Consider the following 23,481-nt stretch of genomic DNA (forward strand, 5'->3'; position numbering starts at 1 on the left):
TGGGGCCAGGGTGGGGGGCAGCCCGGGTACTGGTGAAAGGCTGGTGTCTGATGTCTGGGGTGCCTTGAGCAGGCCGTACTGTAGAGCAGAGCTCAGGGTTTGAACCTCTTTGCTGTGTGACCTTGGTTGGGCAAGTCTCTCACCTTCTCTGGTCACAAGCAGCTAAACTGGGTGGTGCTTGGGGAGGGTCGTCAGCCTTCCTTGGCTCCCTGGAATTATAAACCCAGGGGCTAGATGTGTGTGTGACCCTGGGAACGCCGGGGTCCCCAGCACACGGTGGCCATAGAGAAGCCCCCCACCACCACCAATAGAAGCATCCACATGTTCTGTGTTTTATATCCGTATCAGTATCAACGTACCATACAAAACCGGCCCACCAGCCTAGCTGGGCAGGCGGCGGGGGGGGGGGGGGTCCACGGGCAGTGTAGAAAACCAGGGCTCTCGTCCCAAAAGAGGAGAGAAAAAAGGGCTTTACAGTTAAGAAGAAATAAAAACAGAACCCAGGTGATTGAGGAGAAGCCTTGACTTTGGACGGGGTAGAAGTGCCATGGGCAGCGGTGCGGCCAGGCCACCTCTACTTCTGGGAGGCCTGCTGCCGGGTGGGGCTGGCTCGTCCGTTTATTTTTAATTCTTTTCTTTTTTGGGGGTACTTCTTGGCAGTGGCCCCTATGTGGGGACGACCAAGTGGTGGTTTCACTTCAGGGTTTGGAGGGGAAGTTGGGGTCTGTGGGGCGGGTCCCGCCCGGCCCAGAATGTCCCCGCCAAGGTGGTTCTTGGACTTGGCCAAGTAAAGTTCCTTCCTGCCGTGACTCCAGGTCTATGGCTTAAAAATTGGGGCACCCAGGCTGAGGCCGCACAGCCCAGGGGCCTCTGTAAACATGGCAGGTACAGCCAGGTGGGTCTTTGGGGACCCTGGAGAAGGGGGGGCCTCTGGTGGGCAGGGCACAGGGTTCAGGATGGCCAGAGGGCAGTGCCTACAGGAGAGGGGCATATGGGGCAGGGGAGGCAGGAGTCCCAACCCAGAGACATGGAGGGACAGAGAGAAGGACAGTTGGATGGGGAGGGAAAGAGACCGGGAGAGACTGAGAGAGAGGCTCAGAAAGAAAGAAATGGAGAGAAAGAGACTCACAAAAGAGAGAGGCAGACAGAAAACCCGAAAGACGGAGCCCTCGGTCGGGGGGGGGGGTTTGCCTCCCCAGCCTCCAGGCCCTGGGGTGTATCCGCTCTGCGCTGTCCTGCGCCCAGCGCTCAGCGGGCAGGGGGCGGGGGCCCAGGGCCGGGGGCGCGCACCGGGTGGGCGAGCGTGACCGTGAGCGCGTCGTTGTGCTGCACGAGCGAGGCGTGCTGGTAGTGCAGCACCAGCTCCTTCAGCGACCCGTACAGATTGTAGGGCTCCGCAAAGCCGAAGCCTGTGGCGGTGCGGTAGATGACGCAGTGCTTGGTGTCGCCGTCCACCCTGCAGGCATGCGCAGAGGGGCAGGCGGTCAGGGGGTGGGGGGCGCTCCAGCAGGGTTCCCCTGAGTTCCTGCCGTTTCTTTCCGGTGACCTCTGCCCATGACCCTAACCTGGCCCAGATGCCACCACCTCCTGCCCAAACGCGGCCCTAGCTTCCTCCCTTGTCCCCCAACAATCCCTTCTGCCTCTGGCAGCCATGGGGGTCATGACTCCTTCCCAGCAGATCTTCCCAGAGGTTCAGATCCCCCACCCCTCAGCTCACTCCCGGAGCCCCCACCAGGCACTCACACCACGGAGCAGGCATAGCAGCCACGCTGGCTGCTCTCACGGATGAGGAAGGTGCCATCCCGCTTGCCGCTCAGCATTTCCTCGGCTTGTGTCCGGTTGATCTTGCCCACATACCACGTGCGTTCCTCATGGTGGGGCAGGTCGTCCTCATCCTCCATCAGCGCATACTGGCTGTGGGGGAAGCAGGGAGAGGACCTGGTCACTCACCCCCAAGCCTGAGACTTCCCTGCCGCCTGGACAGCGCTCATGGTGAACTCCTACTCATTCTGCAAAACCCCCTGAAAATGGCCACTCCTCTGGGAAGCCTTCCCTGGCCCCCCCTCAGGTAGGGGTTCACTTACTCCTCAGTCTCATTTTTGATCCCCAACCACTCGTTGATTTTCTTCTGCCGGGCGCCTTTCTGAGTGAGCCACCTGGAGGAAGAGGAAATGTGGGCTTGTTCCACACTGCTGGTAGGGGAACAGCAGCCGTAGCACAGAATGACTAGCCCCCAGTGGGCCAGGGTGGGCCTGGCTGGAGGCAAGGGGTGCGGGGGACCTCCGAGGGCCAGTTCTTGGTGCAATGACGCCAGTTGCCACAAGGGGTCAGCCTTGGCTTGGTCAAGCAAAGCTTGACTTACTATTACGTGTCTGCTCACTTTTACTGAACCCCCAGAATGCACCATTCCAGCAAGGTCTTATCACCACCAGTCTCACCTGAGGGTTGCATGGCAGTGTGACTTCACACAGGGCAGCTGTCTGTTCTGTACCTCAGTTTCCCTCAGCTATTAAGGGGCAACTTTGCAAAGAACTTTGAGAAGACAGAGTGAGCTCACGTGCACAGGGTGCTCAGCACAGTGCCTGGTACACAGCAGGTACATGTGAGCACCTAAGGCAAGGAGGTTCCCAGCGGGCAGAGGCAGGAGTTGAGCCCAGACTGGGGCTGCTGCAGCCCCAGCATGTGCGAGGACATCCAGTTAGCATTCACGGAGTCCATCCTGTGGGAGGCTCCCAGTGACCCAGCCCCAGGGGAGCAGTGCTCCCATGTCACAGACACCTGGGAGGCTGAGACCAACCCACAGGGAGCCCTGCCGAGGGGGCCAGGAGGGACCTGATGGAGAGGGAGGGGGCTTCTGGACAGCTGAGGGGTCTCAGGGGCAAGGTGGGACCACTTGGTGGAGAAAACACGAGTGAGACAGCGGCAGAGATCACCTCACCAGATGTCCCCGAACCGAGGGGCCTGCCGGTGAGCACAGGGCCGGGCACTCACACGAGGTACTGGTCTCGGATCTTGCGCAGCTGCATGAGGTCTGGCTTGAGGCTGTTCATGCGCTTGTCGATCTCCCGGTTGTCTGAGGCCTGCGCCCGCAGCTCCTGCTCCAGCTTTGTGCGGCTCTCATGGATCTCGGCGATGCGAGACTTGAGCCGCTCTGAGTTCAGCAGGATCCTGGCAGAGGGGCAGCTCTGAGGCCTTAGAAGGCTCCTAGCCTCCAAGCCTTGGCACATGCCGATTTCCCTGATTGCTTGCTAGCGAACTCCTATTCATCCTTCAAAGCCCATTTTTATTTACTTTTTAAGATTTTATTTATTTATTTGATAGAGACATCACAAGTAGGCAGAGCAGCAGGCAGAGAGAGAGAGGGGGAAGCAGGCTCCTCGCCAAGCAGAGAGCCCGATGCAGGGCTCGATCCCAAGACCCTGAGACCATGACCCGAGCCAAAGGCAGAGGCTCAACCCACTGAGCCATCCAGGCATCCCCAAGTCCATTTTTAAATGACGCCCCTCCTCCTGGAGCTTGGGCTGCCCAGTGTTTCCTTTCTTTCCCCACTTGCCTATGCCAGATCAGGTGGGGCAGGGCAGGGCAGGGGAGGCAACTCACCTCTGCATCTCCTTCTCATTGCCCTCACGTCGGAAGCGCTCCAGATATTCCTTGCTACACTTCTCTTGCGTCTGGCCCTGCTCTTCAAAGATCTTGATGGTCTCATTGAAGGCCTCGATAGCTGTGCGCTTCATCTGCAGCTCCTGTGGGAACGGGGGCGAATCTGTTTCTGCCCGAGACTCTTGACAAGCCCCTCATGGGGGGCAAAGGCAGATCCCACCTTTGATATGGAGACTTTGCTCAAGCTGTTCCCTCTATCAGGTGCCTCATTCCTCTAGCCCCTACTGTACTCAACAAACTCCTATTCAGCCTTCAGAACCCCACTCCCCAAACTCACTCCTCCTTAGCACTGCTAAGAATTAAAGACAGATCTAGTTGCAACATACAGTTCACGGGGCCTCTCAGGGTGGACACTCTGCGGAGTACTTTCTATACATCATCTTGTAGAACCTCCCAACGCCTCCTACAAAGTCAGAACTATTCATGGGGAAACAGACTCAGTGGCCCTAAGTCACTTCCAAGATCCTGATATTCATAACCAATCTTGGACAGGCGTCTTGTCCACTCAGAGCCTCAGTTGATCCATCACGTAAAACGGGGACAAGAAAGAAATTTCTTGGGGATAACAGGGGAGACAGAAATATTCTCTGCCTGAGATGGGATGTCTGGTCTGAATAAGCTACATCCCAACTTTTGAAAGGTAATTTATTAAAAGTCCTCGTGTGAAAAAACCGTCCTCCCTCTTCCCTGTTTTAAAAGACCCGGTCTTTTCCCATGACCTCCTGACTCTTTGTTTCTGTCAACTCTCATCAGGTTACTAGATAGCACTTTGAATAACATCTAGGTTGAAGGGCCAGGAGAAATAGACCTGCGGCCCCAGTTTACAGTTCCAGATGGGGAAAGTGAGGCCCAGCGAGACTCAAGAGGCTCAAGGAGACACTCCAAGGTTCTGACTTGGCTGTTCCCCAGGGCACGGGCTGGTGCTTTCTGATCAGTTCTTTTGTGTTTTTTTGAAAACGTTGATTTCTGTTTGTAGGGGAGTTCTGGGCACTACGTGGCTGCTCTGTGACCTGGAAGCAGATGTCTGTCCCCAGGGCTTCGCCACTGCCCCTTGGTGCCTGTGGTACCTGGGAGGTGCGGGTGTACTCCTCATAGAGCTGGTCATACTCGCGGCTCTTGTCCTGGTACTGCTGGTGGTAGACTTTGAGCTGGGCACCCACCGCCTCCACACTGTCCTCCTTGACAATTTGGTCCTGGGGAGAGCCGGTGTGATCAGAGAAACTGCTGAGGACACTTAGGCCCACGGCTGGAGCCGCCCTCCCTGGCCACAGACCTGCTGGTACTTGGACACGGGGTAGAGGAGCCGGGTGTCCAGCTTGGCATTGTACTGGGCCAACGACTCATGGCGGTAGTGGGTGATGAGGTCCACAACAGAGCAGAAGGTGAGAGGCTCCGAGAAGCCGTAGTGCCCGTCGCGGTGGAAGACTTTGATCAGCTTGTTGTTCCCGCCTTTCCTGGGGACAGGAAGGGGGGTCAGCAGCCGGGGGGACCCCCAGCCATCCTGATAACTATACATGTCCCGCTCCCCATGCCACCCCCAGTCCTCCTGACCTGGTAGCCTCCCTTGCAGCTCTCACACCCAGTCACCCCTGAAGGGACAGGCCCCCACCTGAGGGTCAGCGTGTACTCCCCTTGGATCTTGCTAGATGCATCTCGGACCAGAAAGGTGCCATCAGGCGTGTCCCGGAGTTTCTCGTTCACCTCCTCCCTGTGGCGACACCCAGGATTGGGGGCGCCCGCCCAGAGACCCTGCCCTTCGGGCCCTGCCCGCCATGTGGCCCATCCCCAAGCCCTACCTGGAGATGTCACCCCAGTACCACTCCGCGTCCTGCAGGGAGGGTGGGCTTCCCCCATTGGCCAGGCCTGCAGGGGCAGGCTTTGCCTTGGGGGGTTTAGGAGGCAGCGCTGAGGGACAGGAAAAAATGCACATTGAGTACTGATTGTATACTGTGGCCAGCTCCTACTGCAACAGACCTTGTGGGTATTGGCAAGGCCGAGTCAGCATTGGAGGCTCCCAACAATAAGAGATAATATGGGTACAGGGGTCACCTGGGGGCGCAACCTCCTGCTCCTCCAGATGTTCCTGAAGCAACTTCTCCACCAGCAGCGCCGGGAAGTCAGGGCTGGACTCAGTCCTGGGGGGAAGGGGAGTGCAGTGGGTAGGGCCTGACGCGCACGTGGTCCTGCACAGTGTCTGCACGCCTGGGGCAGCTGGACGGGAAAGCAGGTGTAGGGAAGAAGGGCAGATGACAGGCAGGTGTGGGAGACCAACTCCTGTTTATGTATATGCAGCAAGCACTCATACGAACGCACAGGAGCACTTGGGGTGGCGGGGAGCAGAAGCGATGGGACACGTACCACCCACGTGCCTTCCCTCTGGTCTGGGCCCCATCACTGTCTCAGGCCTGCTGGGGTCTTCCCGGGGCCCAGGTCCCAGCCTCGCTATATACCTTTCTGGCCTGCTGTCACAACAGCTCTGGCCTCTTTCCCCCAGGGCCCTGTTCGTACTCCTTTAACTCGGTCTGGACTCCTGCCAGGCAAAGGCTCTCGGCGCTTCCTCCATTTAAAGCCCCACCCCTTGCTAATCGGGCCGAGGCCCCGCCCCCTCCGGCAGCTCACCCGTCGGGCGCGCCCCCTAGCGGCGGCGAGGGAAGAGGCGCGCGCAGCAGCAGCGGCCCGAAGGTGGCGCCCAGGGCTCGCGCGGCGGGGCCAGGAGCCGGGGCGCGTCGGGCCACTCGGCCCAGGTGCTGGAGCAGGAACCGCAGCGTGAGCGCGCGGTGCAGTGGCAGCGTCGGGGGCTCCAGCGCCGGCCCCACTGGCCCCGCGGCCTCTGCGGACAGACGGCCGGAGCAGGGTGAGCCGGAGTCGGCTCCCGTCTGCCACGGCCCCCTCCCCAACCCGGTTTCCCGCCAGGCTCACCCCGCAGGGCCCGGCGTGCCTCGGCCACGGCCTCGGGAGTCACGAGGGGCGCGGGTAGCGCCAGCAGGAAGCCCTTGACACCGTCTGTTAGGGCTGCGGAGTCCCACTGCTCCACGTCGCTCAGGGACCAGTCTGCAGGTGCAGGGGGGGCATGTCGGCCGTGATGTCCGGGCCAGCTGTCCCCCCCACCCCTGCCCATCGAGGCTTTCCCTCACCTGTGCGCGGGGCAGGCAGCTCAGGCCTGTAGAAGGATTCACTGTCTAAACCTGGGGAGAAAGGGGAAAGGGTGGATCAGCTCTACCCCAGGTGGCAAGCCCAGCCCGGGGATGGTTCCTGGACCCCTTGTGGGGCCTGGGATGGCTATTCAACCTCCCAGGGATAATTGTCGGCGGGGGTGGGCGGTGGCGGGGGGAGGGGAGAAAGATGGTGCCAGAGGGCACAGTACATGCAATGGAGGGTCTGGTGACATTCCCATCCACACCCTAGGAGTCACTACTGCCCCGACTCAACATGGAGACCCAGAGCATCCAAGCTCAGCTTCTTTCCATGCAGAGTGTCTGGCAGCCCCCTGAAGGAATGAGTTGCCCATTACCAGAGGTAAGCAAGCAGCATACAGAGGTTGTAAGGGGGCTGAGGCTCACCTGTCCGCTCAATGGCCTCCACCAGCTTCACCAGGATCGGGGGAGCCACATCAGGTGGGGAGAACTGCTCTGGCAGGTCAGGGAGAGTGAGGCCTGGCAGAAGGGGACAGCACGTTGGTGGGGTCCCTGGAAGGACCCCAGCCCCTTTTTTTGCCTGGTGGACCTCAGCTTGGGCAGCTCCAGGTAGGGTCTGGTCTAAGCAAGTGCCTGACATCTGTACCACCATCTTAGGGAAGCCAAAACCTGGCTGGAGGGGCTGGGAGGGCTGAGTTGGTGGTCAGCAATTTTCTGGGTTAAAATATCAGTTTACACAACTTCAGAGACTAGGTATAGTGGGTTGATTAGTGTCCCTCAAAATGACATGTCCACATCTTAATCTGATTCCTGTGACTATGACCTTACTATGCAGACATAATGATAGTAAGAATTCTGAGACAAGATCTTAGATTTTGCGCTCTCAATCCAGTGACTGGTATCTTTATAAGAAGAGAAGGCCACGTGAGGACAGAGGCAGAGACTGGGGTGATGCGGCCGCAAGCCAAGGGACGCCTGGAGGTACTGGAAGCCGGAGGAGACAAAGAACCGTCCACTCCAAGAACCTCCAGAGGGAGCAGGGCCCCGCCAACACCTGGATCTTGGGCTTCCGGCCTCCAGAATATCAAGGAAGTAAACTGTTGCTTGAAGCCATCGAGCTTTTGGGCGTTCAGGAGAGCAGGTTCAGGGGCCTGCCAGGGCTCTGCTGTGCAACCTGGTGCCCAGCACTCGCCCTCTCTGTGCCTCAGTCTCCTCAAGTAAGAAACTTGCTCACGGTGTCCTCTCTCCCTCCTCAGTGTGAACAACAGAGTGGTTGAAAAGAATAAAAGGACGAAATCCCTCTGTGGGTCAGAACACCTCATTCTGAGGACCTTCCTTCATTCTCTAAGTCATCTTGTCTTAAAAAAAATAATAATAAAGTATTTCCCCCATTTTAACGATGCTGAAAGCCCTCTCAGCAGGTGCCAGGGGCCTCCATGGCCCTGCGTTTCTCGCTCCACCGGGCCCTTTGTGTGCAGGCGCGCTCTGCCTGCCCGGCCACCATCTAATGCGGCTTGGCCCTCGGCAGGGACGCCCTGGCATAGAGCAGGGGCAAGCCCAGGCCTGCGGGGCGTCCCTGAGTGACGGGCCAGGTGGTGCCTCAAGCTGGAGAAAGGCCCAGCTAAGTCCCAAAGACTGAAGGGGAAAAAAAAAAAAAAAAAAAAAAGGAGAGCGAGAACAAGGGGAGAGGAGGTGGGTGATGGAGGGGAAGGCACAGTTCTAAAATCTGCCTGTGATGAGTTTGCAAAACAGGGAGGGAACACTCGTCAGAACATGTGTCACGCCCATTTTATGGATGGAGACTGAGGCTGAGAGAGGGAGCAACCTCCCTCTGGGGGCCCAGGTGACACCGTTCTGCACTTAGCTCCCGGTGTGGGGTTGAGTGGAGGAAACGCAGGCGGCCACAGCATGTTGCTGGGTGGTCCTAGGACCCTGGAGGGGCCGGGCCTGAGTGTGCAAAGGACCAAGCCTTCCAGTTGCCAGATAAGGAAACTGAGGCCCGGGGAGGGCTGGCCCCGGCGGTTGTCACACAGCCCTGGAGGATTTGGAGGGCGGGGCCAGGCAGACACCCGGAGTGGGCATGTGTGTGGAGGCTGGACGGAGGCCAGGCAGAGGAGGGAGGCGGCTGTTACCAGGGGGAGAGGCAGATTTTGGCTGGGAGCCCGGATGGGGCCGCCTCCTGCTCCTCCAGGCTGAGGCAGGACATACGCCCCGGCCCTGGAGGCACCAGATGCTGCAAACCGTCGCCTCCATGCCTCCCATCCGGCCCCACTCTGTGGGGCTCTGGCATGACCCTCTTGGGGCACCAGGGTCCCTCTGGCACAAAACCAGGCAGGCCAAAGGTCAGGGCCATGGTGCTTCCCAGGGCCTTGGCCTTCACCGGGGGATGGACCCCGAGTGCGTGGTTTGATCCCTTTGCACCTCGGTCTCCCCATCTGTACACGGGGCCTCCCTGGGTTGTTGTGAAGGTTGGCGCAGACTACCAGGCACTGGGAACTTGGCCTCCTCCCCACAAGCTGAGCCTCAGTTTCCCTGGCTAGAACCCATGCACTCTACCCAGCACATAGCAACTTCAGCATACCCTGAGTGCCCTCAATTCTTCCCTCCTAGCACGTCCCTTGGAAGTGTAGATGGCCAAGGAGGGATATGGGGTCCTCACGCTGCATGGGCTCGAGGGATCAGTCCATACTTTTTGGCCTTGTGGCTCCCTTCATTTTGGAAACCAGGTAACAAAGGGGGTTTCTCAAGGGACCCTATCTGCAAACTGAGGGATGAAGCTAAGTCAAACCTCTGAATCCTACTGAATGCTCCCCACTGTCATCAAAATCAATCCCACAGAGTCCCTGAGGCACAGCCCCTGCTGCCCTTCCCTTCCTACTCCACTCCGCTGGCTGTTCCCCGAACCTGCCATTACATTCCTACCTCATAGCCTGGAGCCCTTCACCCTCAGCTCTCCCCATGGGAGTCTCCTTCCTCACAGCATTTTTCATCACCTAATCACGTCCTTGTCACTTCTTGAACAGGGAGCCCCGCAAGAGCGGGGCCAGGCCTATGCCCCCCACTGTGTTCCCAGTGCCATGAATTGAGCCCAGGCCTGACAGCAGCACAGTCAACACTTGTCAACTGACCCAATGAGCTTATTCCTCCTCCCCTGGAAGACATGCCATTGGCTCACTAGAAAGAAGAGGAAACTGAGGGTCTGAGGGGACCCCGTCCCTACCAGAGCCCCTGCCTGCTGCTCACCTGGCTCAGGGGGCCCATCCCGGGGCCTGGCGGGCAGTGGGCGGGGGCCACGTGGACGAGGGCCAGGCCGGGCCAGGGCTACAGGACCCAGGAACTCGACGTAGGTGCCGGGGAAGTCACCTCGTTGCCGCGTGCGCTCATTGAGGCCAGGCATCCAGCCCACACTCTGTGGGCAGCGCTCGTTGCCCTCAGCCACGCCCAGCACCTGCAGGGCCGCCCGGCTCACCACCAGCACGTCGCCCGGCAGCAGCTCCAGGTCCTCCGGACGCTCCCGGCGGAACGGGTACAGTGCACGGTACTGGAAGCCCTCGGCACCGGCCATGGCGGGGCTGGGTGGGGTCTGGACGGTCAAGCTGCTGCTCGGGGCCCCAGTGGCCCCATCAGCTGGGCCGAGGGCTGGGAGGGTCCGCTGAGTCGGCCTGGGGCACTGAGACCACTATTTCTACTGAGAAGTTACAGGTGACCGTGGGGGTCACTCATGCCTTGCTTCCCACCATTATTCCATGACCCTGACATGGGTCACTCATTGCTCGGTCCACCATTCGTCAGCTGGTGGGAGGGGGTCGGCAGCGTGGTCTCAGCTCACTCAGCCGCTGCGTCCCCCCTCAATCCGTAGGGCAATGCCAGGCTGCTCACTCCCTCACATGGGGGGCCATCGGCGCCCGAGGCTGGCGGCTCTTCCGGCTGCGCCAGACGAGGGGGCCGAGGGCACAGGCTGTCACCATGCTTGGCCAGGACGCCGACCTAGGGGGAAGACGGGCAGGGTGGCATCAGCCAGGTTGGGCTCCTCCCACCCCCGCCCCGGAGATGGGCCCCAATATGGGGTCGCAATCCCCTGACTCACTAGGTAACCTTGGGGCAGTCCCAGCCCCTCTCTAGGCTTGTTTCCCCAGCTGTAAAATGGGTGTAACAACAGCCCTGCCTTGGGGGGTCCCTGGTGAGCAGAGCTTCAAGGAACCTGCCCCAGGCATAATGCATACTCAGTAAACCAGCTCTTCCTTGCCCCTTTATTACAGATGGAGAAACTGAGGCTCAGAGCTGGAGGTCTTTGTTCGATCACTCAGTGCACCAGGAAGCCAGGACTCAAAGACCGGGATCCACCCAACCTCAAGGCCCAGAATGGATTGCAGGAGGCAGCAGCCACAGGGCCAGGTGGTTATACCCACAGTGGGTGGAGTGTGATGGGGAATTCTCAGGGTACTGTGGGAGCCCGAGGAGGGGCTGCGCCACTTAAGCACAGGAGGAGGCAGTAAGGAAGCAAAGAGGTAGGAAAGCCGGTCCAGGCAGAGGCCCCAGCACAGTCAAAGGACTAAGAAGTGAGTCCAAGGTCTCTGCAGGGGAGAAATGAAGAGGGGGGACCATGTCCTGGCTTGGCTAAATGAGGGGCCTAGAGGAGGATCTCAAAACACAAGGGGGAGGGTGGTCATGGGAGATCAAGGGGATCTTGGCCCCAAGGGAGACATGGAGCCAGGAGAGCGTGAATGGGAGGAGGTTATCACAGCTGCCAAGGGGGGAGGCTGCTGGATGCAGGGCGATGCTCAAGCCCCAGGAGTCCCAACTTTTGGGGAAACAGCCCACCACAGATAGCATTCCCAGTCTCAGTCCTGCAGATTCAGTTCTCCAGAGAGTGGGTAGTGGGGGAGGGCATGCTTTTTTAGACGGTAGGTCTTCAAAGAGGCAAGGAGACAGCACAGGCTAGAGGAAATAGTCCCTGCAAAGGCTTGACAGCGGGAAGTTGCTTGCCAAGAGTTCAGGTTGGCTTTTATAAAGCCACCAAGTGTGGACCACGCTGGCGCTCGAGTACCAGACAGCGGGTGGGGGCTTTATATCCCCCGACCTCGAGAGCCTCAGAAGGTGTCAGAGCAGGGAGCAGAGGCTCCACATTCCGGGGTGCCCAAACTTACCTCCTTCCTGGTCTACCCTCCCCCCCCCGCCGCCGCCCCGTCCTCCCATTCTACAAGTGGGGAAACTGAGGCCCAGCGAGGGGACATCCAGGAAAGCGCCTGGATCCGCTTTCCTGCCCGCCTCCGCGCTCCAGCATGCACAGGTTTGCACACGCCCCGGTGTGTGCGCCCGGGAACCAGCGCTCCCCGAATCCAAGAGGCGGGGTGGAGGGGCTAGGCCTGGCCAGGGGCTTGGCGGTTGGACGCAGGGCCCGCGCGCGCTCTTGCGTGTTCATATGCTCACGCGGGCCTCCGTGGACCCAGCAGCCTAGCCCGGGCAACGCAAGCGGAGTCGACCCCCGACCCTCCTGCATCCCACTATGTCCCACACAATGCCTGGGTGCCCCTCATTACTGCTCGACGCCCCACTCCAGGCAGGGCCTCCTTCCATTCGGGGCCGCAGCCCCAGCCCCTTATCTCGGCCTGCGAGCATTCCGTTCCCCTCCCACAGTCCCGGGCAGGCAACACCGCTGCCAGGTCGAGCCCGAGGCCTCCCTCCCGTCCCCTGAGGCCCCCAGTTCCCGCGGGGCGGGATGCACCTCGGCGCTTGCGTTCTGACTTCCACCTCGGCCTCACATTCTGCTTAGGAGCCCCGCATCTGAGCGCACGCCAGCCCAGCCTGCCGCGCCGGCCGGCCTGGACTTACCTGGTCGCGGCCGCCACCGCCGCCGAGGCCGCCGTCACACCGAGTAGAGGCCGACCCGTGGCTCCACCGCGGCCGCCGTCGCCGTCGCCGCAGCCCCGGGATCCCCGCCTCCGCCACCGCCGCCGCGGTTCCGAACAGCCCGGCCCGCCCCCGGCGGAAATGGCCGAGCGCATTCGGGCCAGGCGGGCGAAGCGCGGCGGAGGCGGACCCTCGGGACGTCCGAGTATTTCCGGAAAGAGCCGAACATACTCCCGCGGGACTGGCGGGTAGAGGCTGCCACGAGATCGCCGATCATTTCCGGGAACAGCCGAGTGCAATCGGGTCAGCTAAGCCTTTCCCCGGTTCGGCTGGGCTTAGAGATGACGGAGCAATTCCGGAAATCGCCGAGCGCCTTCCAGCGGGATTGATGGAACAGAGGCTGAGCCTCCCGACTGCGGAGAGTTTTGAAAAGAACCGAGTGTGCTCGGACGCAGATAGAGGCCCTGGAAGTTTAGATCCACAGGCTGACCCCTAACTTCCAGAACTTGCCAAGAATGGAATACTCCAGAGGGCGACTGAGGTGGCCCGGAGCTCAGGGAAGGGACGTCGGGTGGAAGAGGAGCTCACCACAGAAAGCTGAGCTTTTCAGGAAGGCGGAACAGGCCGGGGTTGAAAGCGTTTCCATGGCAGCCTAGAGCTTGTGGGAACAGCTTAACGAACGCAGCCGTGCGAGCGCGAGAACACGCCCTACAAGAGCCTAGACGTGGATGAGTGTTTCCGGAAATAGCCGAAGACACTCGGGGACGGGGGCGTGGCCAAAGGTTTCTGGTACTACCCAGAGCTCAAGAAGTAATCCAAAACACTAGAGCTGAGCTGAGTGGGGGGGGGGGGGGGTTTGGATTGGGGGTGGTGGTGGTAGGGTACAGTCCAAGCAAAAACCTGTATAGAAGGGGCACAAAGATGGTTTATTTATTTAATTAACACAGCTCAGGGCCCCAGATCGGTGTCTGGATGAAGATTTTTTTTTTTAATTTTTATTTTTTTTAATTTGTTAGAGAGAGAGGGAGAGAGAGCAAATACAGGCAGACAGAATGGCAGGCAGAGGCAGAGGGAGAAGCAGGCTCCCCGCCAAGCAAGGAGCCTGATGTGGGGCTCGATCCCAGGACACTGGGATCATGACCTGAGCCGAAGGCAGCTGCTTAACCAACTGAGCCACCCAGGCGTCCCTGGATGAAGATTTTAAGGGCAGAGCCTATGATGGGTATTCAGGGAGAGGGCAGCAGGAGCCAGGGACCTGAGAATGCATCAGGGAGATACCTCATTGGTGAACTCCTATGCAGCCTTCAGAACCCCTGTAAATGAAGCCAGTTTTCACCCGGTCCCCACCGCTCTCTTTCTTCCCTTACCCCTTCCTTTCCCCCTCACAAATCCAGACACTGGACCTCTTTGTAAATGTGGGCTTTTATTCACGGTCAGCTCCAGGATGGAAAGAGGGAGCAAGTCATGCACAGCCTTGGTCTAGCTCCAACACCAGCCAGTGCTGGGTGGGGGTCTCTGGGAGGGATGCAGAGTGGGCTGCAGTGCCTGGAAAGTGCCCTCACCATGTGGGGCACAGTGATCTTGCCAGGCACCTCCAAATAGGAAATGGAGGTTCTGTCTGACATGCCCAGTGGGTCACATAGCATCCTAGGGAAGAAAGCTGGAGATGGGAGTCAGCTGTATCTGGCACCAGACTCTCCATTCAAGCTCCCTTGTCGACTAGGCCCATCAAAGGGCCTGGCTGCATGATTTTTACCAGGTGATTTGTGGGACAAGTCTCCACTCCTCACCAGGCCTCAGTTACTTGACTGTAAAATGGAGATGATGACACCACCTGCAGCCTTCTCAAGACTGGCTGAGGAAGAAGCCACGAGTAAAAGCGTTTGGCATAGAGTAGATGCTGAATAAATAGTCATTGGGATTAGTTTTGTAAACACAAGGAAACTGAGGCACAGAGCGGGAAAGCCATTTTCCCAGAGCCACACATGGAAGCCAAGATTCAAACTTGGGCCCCACTGTCTCCCAGTTGGGTTTTCTCACTTGAATTTCAATCTAGGAAGGCTGTGACACATGGAGGGACCACCCCCTGCCATGGGGTGTTTCAGACACATCATGGTCAAGGGCTCACCCTGGTGGGCATCAAGCACATGAAATCTTGTGCAGGGCGGACATTATTCTGCCCTGGCAGTACCCTTGGAGTGCTGAGTCTCCCTCCCAGAGCATCTGTGTCACCCTGTGGGATGGATGACCCCTCTGCCTAGATCTGGCGAACTCCTACTCATCCATCAAAGTCCCAGTTCCCACACCCCCTCCTCTAAGCTGAAGCCTTCAGGACTAGAAGCAAACTCTAGCAAGACTGGCCTAAGGATGGAAGCTATGATAGTGAGAAGTAGCTTCCAGAATCCAGTCCATCATCGCCATTGCTTGTTCTGTGGTAGAGGGGAATCAGTTGTAGACTCTCCAAACTGGGCCCGGACAGGTAAGCTTGCCTGTATCCCCTCAGATCAGTGGGTCTTGGGCCAGGATGGGATCAAGTAACACACACACACACACACACACACACAAAACTAGAAAAATACAGGAAACCTAGAAAACACGAACATACATGACTTGTCCAAAGTGCTTCCTTCTCAGCCCAGGGGGCAGCGTCTGCAAATGGGGTCCCAGGTGCAAGGGGCAGGACCCGGGCAGCTGCCTTCACAGTGGCAGCTCAGTCTACCCATCGCTTATAAAAAGTAATAAATTAGTCGCAGGGATTTGGTGCTATTTACAATGCCACCCTCGTCCCCCATTCCGGCCCCTATGGCCCCTGATCTGCACCAGAACACGAGGGAGGTGCGGTCTCTGCCTTCCAGTAAGGACCGAGATGGGTTCTCGCCTTCCAGGTGTCTTAGTCTGGTGGCTCAGTCTCCATCCAGAAGTCACTTTATGGAAAACACATTGCACAAAAAAAGCCCGACTCCTAGGCCAGGGAGAGGCCAGGTGTGAGGGATCAGTCCTTCCCGGCAGGTCCAAGAGTTCCCAGCACAGCCTCAGCGCCCTCCACAGCAATCTGTGGTACAGAGGTGAGCGGTCCGGTGGCCTCCTCCGGTGGCTCATCAAAGCTCACCTCCTGCACAGCTTCCTGCTTCTTGAAGGAGTCTCGGCGCTCGGACAGGTGTAGCCGCCGCATGACCACCAGCTCTGAGTCTGGCCCGCGGCCGCGGCGCCCCGACTCCCCATCCAGCCGTTCGCCAGAACCCAGCTTGTCAGCTGACTGCCCCCGGCGTAATCTCGGAGATCGGGCTGGTGCCGGTGGGTGCCCAGGGAGGGGTGAGGGTGAGCGGGGTGGGGGCACAGGCACGGGTGGGCAGGCCAGTGGTGAGGGCGGGATGCTGCTGGTAGACTTGCGGCGGCCGGTCTTGGGGCGGGGGGGCCCGAGCTTGGCGGCCAGGCCATGCAGGGAGCTAGGGCGGGTGTGACCACTGGCGGCAGGAGAGGCAGGGCTGCTGGAGCTCGGGGAGACACTGGGAGGGGATGTGGTGTCTGTGGGGGACAGACGAGGGTCAGGGCCACCAGCTTCAATGTCTTTAGCCTTGAGGTGGGGCTGAGCACACCTGCCAAAGCTTACGTCCTTCCCCATGGCTACCCAGTATGTCTGCTTTTCTTGCCTCCTATTCTGTGTGCAAGTTGTTCCCTTGTCTTGGATATGGTGAACTCCTACTCATCCATCAAAGCCCTAGTTCCTATCCACCCACTTCCCATCTAATGACCTACTTCTCAAAAGGCCAAAGATATGCTCCACCCCATGAAGTCAGAGTGAGCCAGAGGGGTAGCAGCTGGGGTGCCCCGGCCCCCTGGAGGCCTTCCCTGCTTCCCCTTTGGGTTGCCCCAGCCTGTTCCTCCCTTCAGCTGAATGCTAACCCAGTGAGGCTGGGGGTGTCTGTGTTTGGGTGTCTCATGGACTGGGGTGCTCAGCATTGGGCCAAGTCACCCTTTCCTACCCCAGAATGATCTTTCTAAAACTCAGATCCATCTGAAACATGCCCTCTTCTGTTCACACACCCTCCATGGCTCCCAACCTCCCACCAACAAAAGCCCAGCTTCGTGGCCTGACCCATCTCCCAACTTCCTCCCTCCCCAGCCTTCCCCTGTTTTCACAACCCTTCTGTCTGCTGTTCATGATGCTCCCTTGGCTGGGGGCTGGGTACACTCTCCTTTGCTCTCACACCTGTCTCCTGCCACCACCAGGCTGCCTGGAAAGGCCCTTCTGGGGGCCCCATTTCCCACCTCATGTCATTCCCTCCTTTAAACCCAGCTGGCTCCCTCAATGGCCCAGGCACCACAGACCTGAGCTGCCCCCAGGGAGCACACATACCTGTACCTGCTGGGACATCGGGAGCTGGGCTGCGGCAAGGTGTGGTGGGGCTGGGGGAGAGGCTGTGGGTGGGCGACCCTGGGAGGCTCTCGCTGGACGACAGGGAGTGGTGGAGGCCAGAAGAGAAGCTGCGGCTGGTATGCAGTACAGAGGACTGTTTTGAGATCTTCTTGAAGAGCGACTTCCGCCTGAGGGTGAGAGGCCCTGATGCTTCAGAACCCGCGCTCGCCTCCCCACACCCAGCAGCCCGGGAAGCCGGCCCCGGGTCCTCCACCAACACTCCGTGGAGGGCCCACACACCGCTCACCGGTCCTGCGTCTCCCGCCGGCGGCTCCGCTTGCTCCGGCGTGCCATGCGGCCCTTGGCTACATTCTTCCGGGCGGGGCCCACCTTGATGGAGGTGTTCTCCAGGGCGGTGGTCCGGAGGGCGATCTTGTTGCCGCTCTGCAGGCCGGACAGTGAGGGGTGACCTGGGTGCCTCCCATCTAGGGAGCCACCTGCCCACCTGCCTCCTCATCCATCGAAGCTCCTGATCTTATCTACCCACTTTTCACCTAATGTCCACCACCCGGTGGACCAAAGGTACATGTCCATCATCTGTCTGCCCACGCAATCAGCCACCCGCCCCCCACCTGCCGGTCCTAGGAGCTATCCAAGCAAGGCCCTGCCTCCTGGCCTGTGCCCGCCTCCCCACCCCCAGGCCTCAGCCCTTAAGGACCCATGGTTTGAGGAAGACAAAGACAGTACAGATACCCCCAGCCTCAAATGGTTGAGGTAAACCAGAGGGAGAGCCAAACATAGGGGCATGGGATGGGGGGAGGGGACAAAGAAGGTGGTACAACCTGGGCAGAGGGGTGGGGACCTGCAAGCCTTGGAGGTGAGACCACGTGTGGAATGGTATGGTTCTGGGGCAAGAACCTCAGAGTCTGGAGCTGTCAGGGGGTCACAGGAGCAAACCAGAGTGTTGAGGTCAGGGGCAGGGGTTCTGGGAGCCCCAAGGGTGGGCAGCAGAAGGGGGCTGCACCTTCAGCAGCAGCTCAACGACGTCCATGTGCACTAGCCCCAGGACGGACTCCCCGTTGATGTGGGTGATGAGGTCCCCAGCTCGCAGGCCCGCCTCCTGAGCGGGGCTTCCCTCCTCCACGTTCTGGGGGTGAGGGTGGATAGCAGCGTCAGTGGTCTGGGGACCCGCGGCTGAAGACTCCATGCTACCTGAGTCAGCTGCAGGAGCTCAGCGAGTTGCTGCTGCCCATGCTGTTTCCTTGACCTTGGGGGCTGTTCAGAGAGTGACCAGTGGGGAGGGAACAGGCCCTGGGCTGGGGGGAGGCAGGAAGACACCCCACTCTGCACCTGCAGGCATGGGGTGGGAGCTTCGTGCCCCACTGAGGTCTCTATCTCTCTGTCCGTCCCTGTCCGTCTTGCCCAACCTCCCTGCCCATAAAGAAGAGGGACAGCAAAGGCCTAGGTGGCCCCAGCTCCCTGCCCTAGACTCCAAACCTTGCAGGGAATGAGCCTGCCTTCCTGAGACTAGAGAGGGCAGCTCCAAAAGTGAGGCACCTTGCCAGGGGTAAGCTAGACTCAAACCAGGTCCCGCTCTTCCTGCTCACCCTGCGGCCAACTTACCCAGACGACGTGGTGCACGGTGTAGACATCGCTATCGCCCATGTAGACACGGATGGCCCGTAGGCTGAAGCCGTACTTCTTGCCTGAGCTGTGGATGACAATGGGGGGCCGCAGGCTGCCACACACGGGGGACGGGTCTCGGCTTGGAGAGGAGTCTCGGGATGACGGGTTTGAGGACAGTGAGCGTGGGGACAGAGGGCTCATGAGGGGGCCACCGCTGCCATCATCTGCAGGACCAGGGTTGGGAGGGGGTCACTCCCTTGCAGGGACCAGGGTTGGGAGGGCACCCCCAACCCCCACCAAGCTGATCACTCTGGCTGCTTTGCTGCTGTTCCAATGCCCCAAGCACGGTCTCCCCATCTGGCCTCTGCACAGGAATGCCAGTCCCCCAGCTCTCCCTGGGTCTAGCTGCGGCCCCCTGTCCCATGGCATGACCCCAACCCAGAGGTCAAAATAGACGTGGGCAGGCAAAGAAAGACAAGGCTGGGCCATGTGCGGTACCGGCTGTGATGATGAGGGACAGGGCGGACACTGAGGCAGACTTGGGTACACGGCCCCCGCTGGGGGAGACCCGGGACTTCTCCGGAGCTGGCTCTCTTGAGCCCCCAAGGCGGCGGCCCCGCCCAGCATCGAGGGCCCGCGGTGTCGAGTGTCGGGCTCCGGTGCTGTTGCTTCGCAGGCGCGCGTGGCTGAGGGCGGCTGTGTCAGCTGGGGGTCAGCACGGTTGGGGGTTAGTCTGGCCAGTCTCACCGCTCTGCCCCTCTGCCCTCAGGGAGCAAAGCTCCTTCCTCTCCAGTCGGCGTGTGCACCGTTCAGCATCCTCCTGACCTTTCTTCAGGCAGTTCCCTCTTCCTACACTTCCTTCCCGCCCTGATCTCCCTGGAAAGCTCCACTCTTCAAGTCCCCTCCTCTGGGAAGCCTTCCCCCACCCCTCACACCCCTATATCCCTCTCAGAGCTCCCCAACCTTCTCCCCGTCTCCAGTCCCATCCTGATCCCATGAAGCTGGAGGTATCACGCGGGAGTAATACTGAGGCCTGAGGCCTCTCTGAAGCCCTGGCCTTTCCTATCTTAAAGCCTTTGTTAGGCAAGTGAATGGTCTCTCTGGAGAGCTCCTATTCAGCCTTCAAAGCCCATCTCAAATAGTCCCTCCTCTGGGTAACTTTCTACAATACTATCCCTCCCATCCGGGACCTCACCTACCAGAAAGGCTTGAGGGCTTGGGCATCACAGGGGTGGCTGCTGGAGGTGGATCAGGCTCCCCCAGAATGAAGATGGGCCTCTTGGGGCCCGCAGAAGCTGTACTGGCTCCTTCATCCTCTGACGAGAAAGCAAACTTAGGCATTGTGTCCAGGCTAATAGTATTCAAGAGGGATGGACTGGGCCCCCGCTCAGGCTGGGAAGACGACGACTGACAGGAAGAACCAGAGGATGTCCAGGACCGCAGTCTGCAGCAGAGAAGAGCTAAAGTCACACTAGCCAGGTATCCTGGCCCCAGGACACCCAGTCAGCAACCCCTAGTGGCCATATTTTAACTCCCAGCTTAGAAACAGAGGTAATCTGTAAATGCAAGTAAGTTCCCTCTGCATGCTGGGTCTTCTGTCTGCCTGAGGAATTTCTGTCTTTTATTAAAATCCAGCTTCCAACACTCATCCTTTAGCAGACATTGATTATTTTTCTGTTGAGTCTGGTCTTTGAGAAATGAATAGGAGTTCGTTAGCAAAGGATATTCTGGTGGAGGGAACAGGGCCAACACAGTATGGTCGCGCCACCACGCTATGCTCGGTGTGGTTAGAGACGCAAAGCCCCTGGCCACATTGACGGGGTTTGAACACGCCGGCCCATGGGTTTGACCCTTTTTGACTGGGCCACTGGGAAGCTTTCTAGTGGCTCCAGCCCCCGGTGGGCTGGAAGGCTGGATCTGCGCATGCTCCCCGGCCCACCTACCGGATCTCTGTGCTCAAGCAGGTGCTCAAGCTGGTGTTCAAGCTCAAGCGGCGGCCGTAGTCCACCTCGACGCTGCGCTCCCAGCCTTCCTCCCGATCCTCGCTGAAGCTGCGTTCAGCGAAGGTTGGGGTGGGCTGGGCAGCCAGGAACTCGGAGCTGCTGTAGACCTGGCAGCAAGAGAACACACCAGTAAGGACAAGGAGACAGGCAACCACACCCCCGGGAAGAAGAGCCCGCTGAGTCAAAAGCTTCCTATATTCCCCATGCTTCCTCGTGAGTCATTTCCTTCCATCCATACCCGCCACATCCCTAAGAATAGAGGAGTCTTTAGCCCACTGTACAGATGGAGAAACTGAGGTTCAGAGGGGCCTGGCTACCAATGGGGCCCCAGCTGGGAGTTTCTGCTGCTGATCAGGGCGCTCCGCATGGGGCTCAGGCCCGTGAGCGGCACAGACGGTTTTTATCATCCAGTTACAAAGGAAGGAGGCCCTGAAGCTGGTGAGGCTCTAAGGTGAGACCCAGCAGAGCAGCACTGCTCACAACGACCCCAACGCAGACACATCCCAAATGTCCATTGTTGGAGGGGTGAACACAGTGGGGCCCATCCATACAGCGGAATATTACTGGGCCATAAAGAGGAACGAAGCTGATATGAGGTCTACACCATGGATGCGCCTGGAAGATGTCTGGCTGAGAATGCAAGAGGCCAGACGTGTTGTGGGATTCTGGCTCGGTGAAAGATCCAGAACAGGCAAATCCAGAGACAGAAAAATTAGTGATTGCAAGGGCAAGGGGCCAGAGGAGGAGGGCAGGGTAATGACTGCCCTTGGGGACAGGGGTCTCCCTCTAGAGTGACAGGAAGGTTCTAGAACTAGACCAGAGGTGATGGGGGTCCAACATTCTGAATGTACTAAAGAACACCACTGGGCCCCCAGAATGAACATCTTGCCAGGCTTCCAGAGCGCTAGCAGTGTCTGGGGCCCCCGCCCACCTTGCTGAACCGGTGGGAACAAGACGAGAACTGAGGGATCTCTGTGGATGATTCCTCGTCGTTGGTCTCCTCATCCTCCGAGCCCAGATGGCGGTACCGTTCTGAGCGTGCTGCGGGAGGGAAAGGCACATGCAGCCCACCCGATGCCCAGAACTGGCTGCAAAGGCTGGGGGTGATGTGTGGAGGGCGTCCTAGGCAGGGAGACACTGTCAGGGCAAAGGCATTGAAGTGGGACCGTGTCTGGTGTACTCAGGGACCACAGGATGCTTGAGTGGCAGAGTATATGGCAATAAACCCCAGCTGTGTCCCTATGATCTCTGGCATCGCGGGTGGGAATTCTTGTGTGTGGCCCTCCGTATCCTCACCCTTGGGATGGGTCACCCAGAATTAGGGAATACTGTGCATCTTAAAAGGATGCTCCCCATTTCACAGAAGAGGAAACAGATGCTCAGAGAGGACCTCTGACATGCCCAAGATCACACAGCAAGTTCTGGAAGAGGTGTTGGAGACCGACGGCATTTCATCTATTTGGCTGGAACCCCAAGTAGGCAAAGGAAGACTTGTCTGAGCCCACCCACAGTGGCAGAGGGACACAGCAAAGCGCCCTGCCCTCTTGTGTGACAGACAGGGCTCCCTGCCTGCCTGGTCAGGGCTGGACACTGAGGAGGCTGAACCTGCCGGGCAAGGGTCTGCCACACTCAGCACCTCGGCTTCCCCTCCCACAACCGGGAGGATGCTGTGGCCTCCTGAACCCAGAAGCACAGGAAACCAGTCAAGGGGGGAGCAGCTGCCAGCAGACATGCTCTAATTTCTCAGAAAGCTCAGGAAGTCAGAAGCTCCAGGCTCAGGGTGAGGCACTTGGGTGGAGACCCTGGCAGACACCCCCCTCCCTGTCTCAGGAGAGTGTGGAATGGCAGAGCGCACCCCCTCAAGCCGCACTTACTGTCAAAGTAGCTCGTGTCGTCCTCGGCTTCAAGCTGTGGCACAAACTCAGCTTTGTGTCGCAGAAGCCCGGCCCAGTCCAGGGTCCAGAAGAAGGGGTGCTGCTTTACTTCGTGGGTGCCCCCTGCAGACATGCCCAGCTTAGCCGTGCATGTCCCTGTCCCCACTGCCCCCTAAGCCAGCTATGAGCCCAAACTTGGCCAACATAGAACCATGAAGATGGCGACGGGAGCAGCTGCTGTTTCATAGCCTGAAGAGGGACAGAGCTGGGCCTAGAACCCAGGCCTTGCTCTTGCCTTTGCTGGATTCTGAGATCCCACCACCTGGAGAAACCGCAAAGCCCCAGGAGGGCTTCCTTCCCAGGCCTTTTCCATGTATTTCAACTCCATGGAGTAGAGCTGACGGCATGAAGATATCCTGTTCTCCAGCCTCAGCTCAGTGGCTGAGCTTCATCAAGAACGTGACCTATAGTGGCTCCAAGAGTCTCAAACAGTCCCTTAACCATTAATTAGATGGCTAGGGAAATCCAAACAGTGGGATCCAGTGGGCTGAGCCTCTGAGGACCTTAGGACATAGCCTATGGTGACCTTGCAGGCTCCCATACTTGGCCTCAGTGCCCCCTGTCTGCATCAGACCCAGCTATCTGCAAGTTCCTGGTGAACTCCTATGTATCCTTCAAAACCCCAGCCCCAAGTCCCCCTCCTCCTTGTAGCCTCTCAAGTAGAGTTCTTGCTTACCCCCCGCCTGGGCCCCCGCCCCCCACATTCACATACCAGTGCCCAGACGGTCCAGTGGGCTCTGTCGGAGAAGCCTGGTGATGAGGTCCTGGGCATCAGCTGGGAGGGCCTCATCCCCTTCTGGCCACATGATCTCATCTAAAACGAGGAGCGAGGAAAAAAAAAATGAAATAAATTAATAAGTTGAAATAAATAGATTAATAAAATGAAATAAAATAGAATAAAATAAGAGAGGGAGTGA

The 23,481-nt window shown here is 58.9% G+C and overlaps 2 protein-coding genes and 1 long non-coding RNA gene across 24 annotated transcripts in view; 1 reads left to right on the forward strand and 2 right to left on the reverse strand.

Moving 5' to 3' along the window:
* Window positions 1-318: 318 nt before the first annotated feature.
* Window positions 319-12,785, reverse strand: PIK3R2 (phosphoinositide-3-kinase regulatory subunit 2). Its single transcript, XM_047697718.1, has 16 exons — window positions 12,627-12,785; window positions 10,038-10,781; window positions 7,221-7,313; window positions 6,795-6,845; window positions 6,580-6,711; window positions 6,280-6,490; window positions 5,710-5,795; window positions 5,457-5,565; window positions 5,270-5,368; window positions 4,934-5,114; window positions 4,728-4,853; window positions 3,601-3,743; window positions 2,992-3,168; window positions 2,085-2,156; window positions 1,744-1,914; window positions 319-1,456 (listed from the first exon to the last, which is right to left on the reverse strand). Exons 2-16 carry the CDS (start codon window positions 10,357-10,359, stop codon window positions 1,249-1,251), a joined length of 2,181 nt encoding a protein of 726 aa, XP_047553674.1. The 5' UTR covers window positions 10,360-10,781; window positions 12,627-12,785; the 3' UTR covers window positions 319-1,248.
* LOC125082306 (uncharacterized) lies at window positions 6,376-8,170 on the forward strand. The gene is made up of 3 exons (XR_007121945.1): window positions 6,376-6,514; window positions 7,066-7,176; window positions 7,630-8,170. It is a non-coding gene; the product is annotated as an uncharacterized LOC125082306 (long non-coding RNA).
* A 1,261-nt stretch (window positions 12,786-14,046) lies between the features above and the next one.
* Window positions 14,047-23,481, reverse strand: part of MAST3 (microtubule associated serine/threonine kinase 3) — a 37,693-nt gene continuing 28,258 nt past the window's right edge. For all 22 annotated transcript variants that reach the window (XM_047697661.1, XM_047697652.1, XM_047697600.1 and 19 more), the window contains 11 exons: window positions 23,277-23,378; window positions 22,505-22,627; window positions 21,562-21,671; window positions 20,571-20,737; window positions 19,827-20,071; window positions 19,126-19,332; window positions 18,625-18,851; window positions 18,026-18,148; window positions 17,309-17,445; window positions 17,002-17,189; window positions 14,047-16,169 (listed from right to left, as the gene is read on the reverse strand). In XM_047697661.1, the coding sequence (XP_047553617.1) occupies window positions 15,637-16,169; window positions 17,002-17,189; window positions 17,309-17,445; window positions 18,026-18,148; window positions 18,625-18,851; window positions 19,126-19,332; window positions 19,827-20,071; window positions 20,571-20,737; window positions 21,562-21,671; window positions 22,505-22,627; window positions 23,277-23,378 (2,162 nt within the window). In that variant the 3' untranslated portion in view covers window positions 14,047-15,636. The remainder of the gene's footprint in view (window positions 16,170-17,001; window positions 17,190-17,308; window positions 17,446-18,025; window positions 18,149-18,624; window positions 18,852-19,125; window positions 19,333-19,826; window positions 20,072-20,570; window positions 20,738-21,561; window positions 21,672-22,504; window positions 22,628-23,276; window positions 23,379-23,481) is intronic.

Source organism: Lutra lutra, chromosome 1 (genome assembly GCF_902655055.1).
Source record: "Lutra lutra chromosome 1, mLutLut1.2, whole genome shotgun sequence".
NCBI lineage: Eukaryota > Metazoa > Chordata > Mammalia > Carnivora > Mustelidae > Lutra > Lutra lutra.

What these genes read in the sequence shown, in the direction of transcription:
- PIK3R2 (XM_047697718.1), bottom strand. Translation starts at nt 10,359, where the DNA reads ATGGCCGGTGCCGAGGGCTTCCAGTACCGTGCACTGTACCCGTTCCGC. An exon ending in GGATGGGCCCCCTGAGCCAG is followed by an intron (nt 7,314 to 10,037) that starts GTGAGCAGCAGG and finishes CCCTTCTGCCAG; the next exon opens with GCCTCACTCTCCCTGACCTG. An exon ending in CTAGGGGGCGCGCCCGACGG is followed by an intron (nt 5,796 to 6,279) that starts GTGAGCTGCCGG and finishes CCTTCCCCCCAG; the next exon opens with GACTGAGTCCAGCCCTGACT.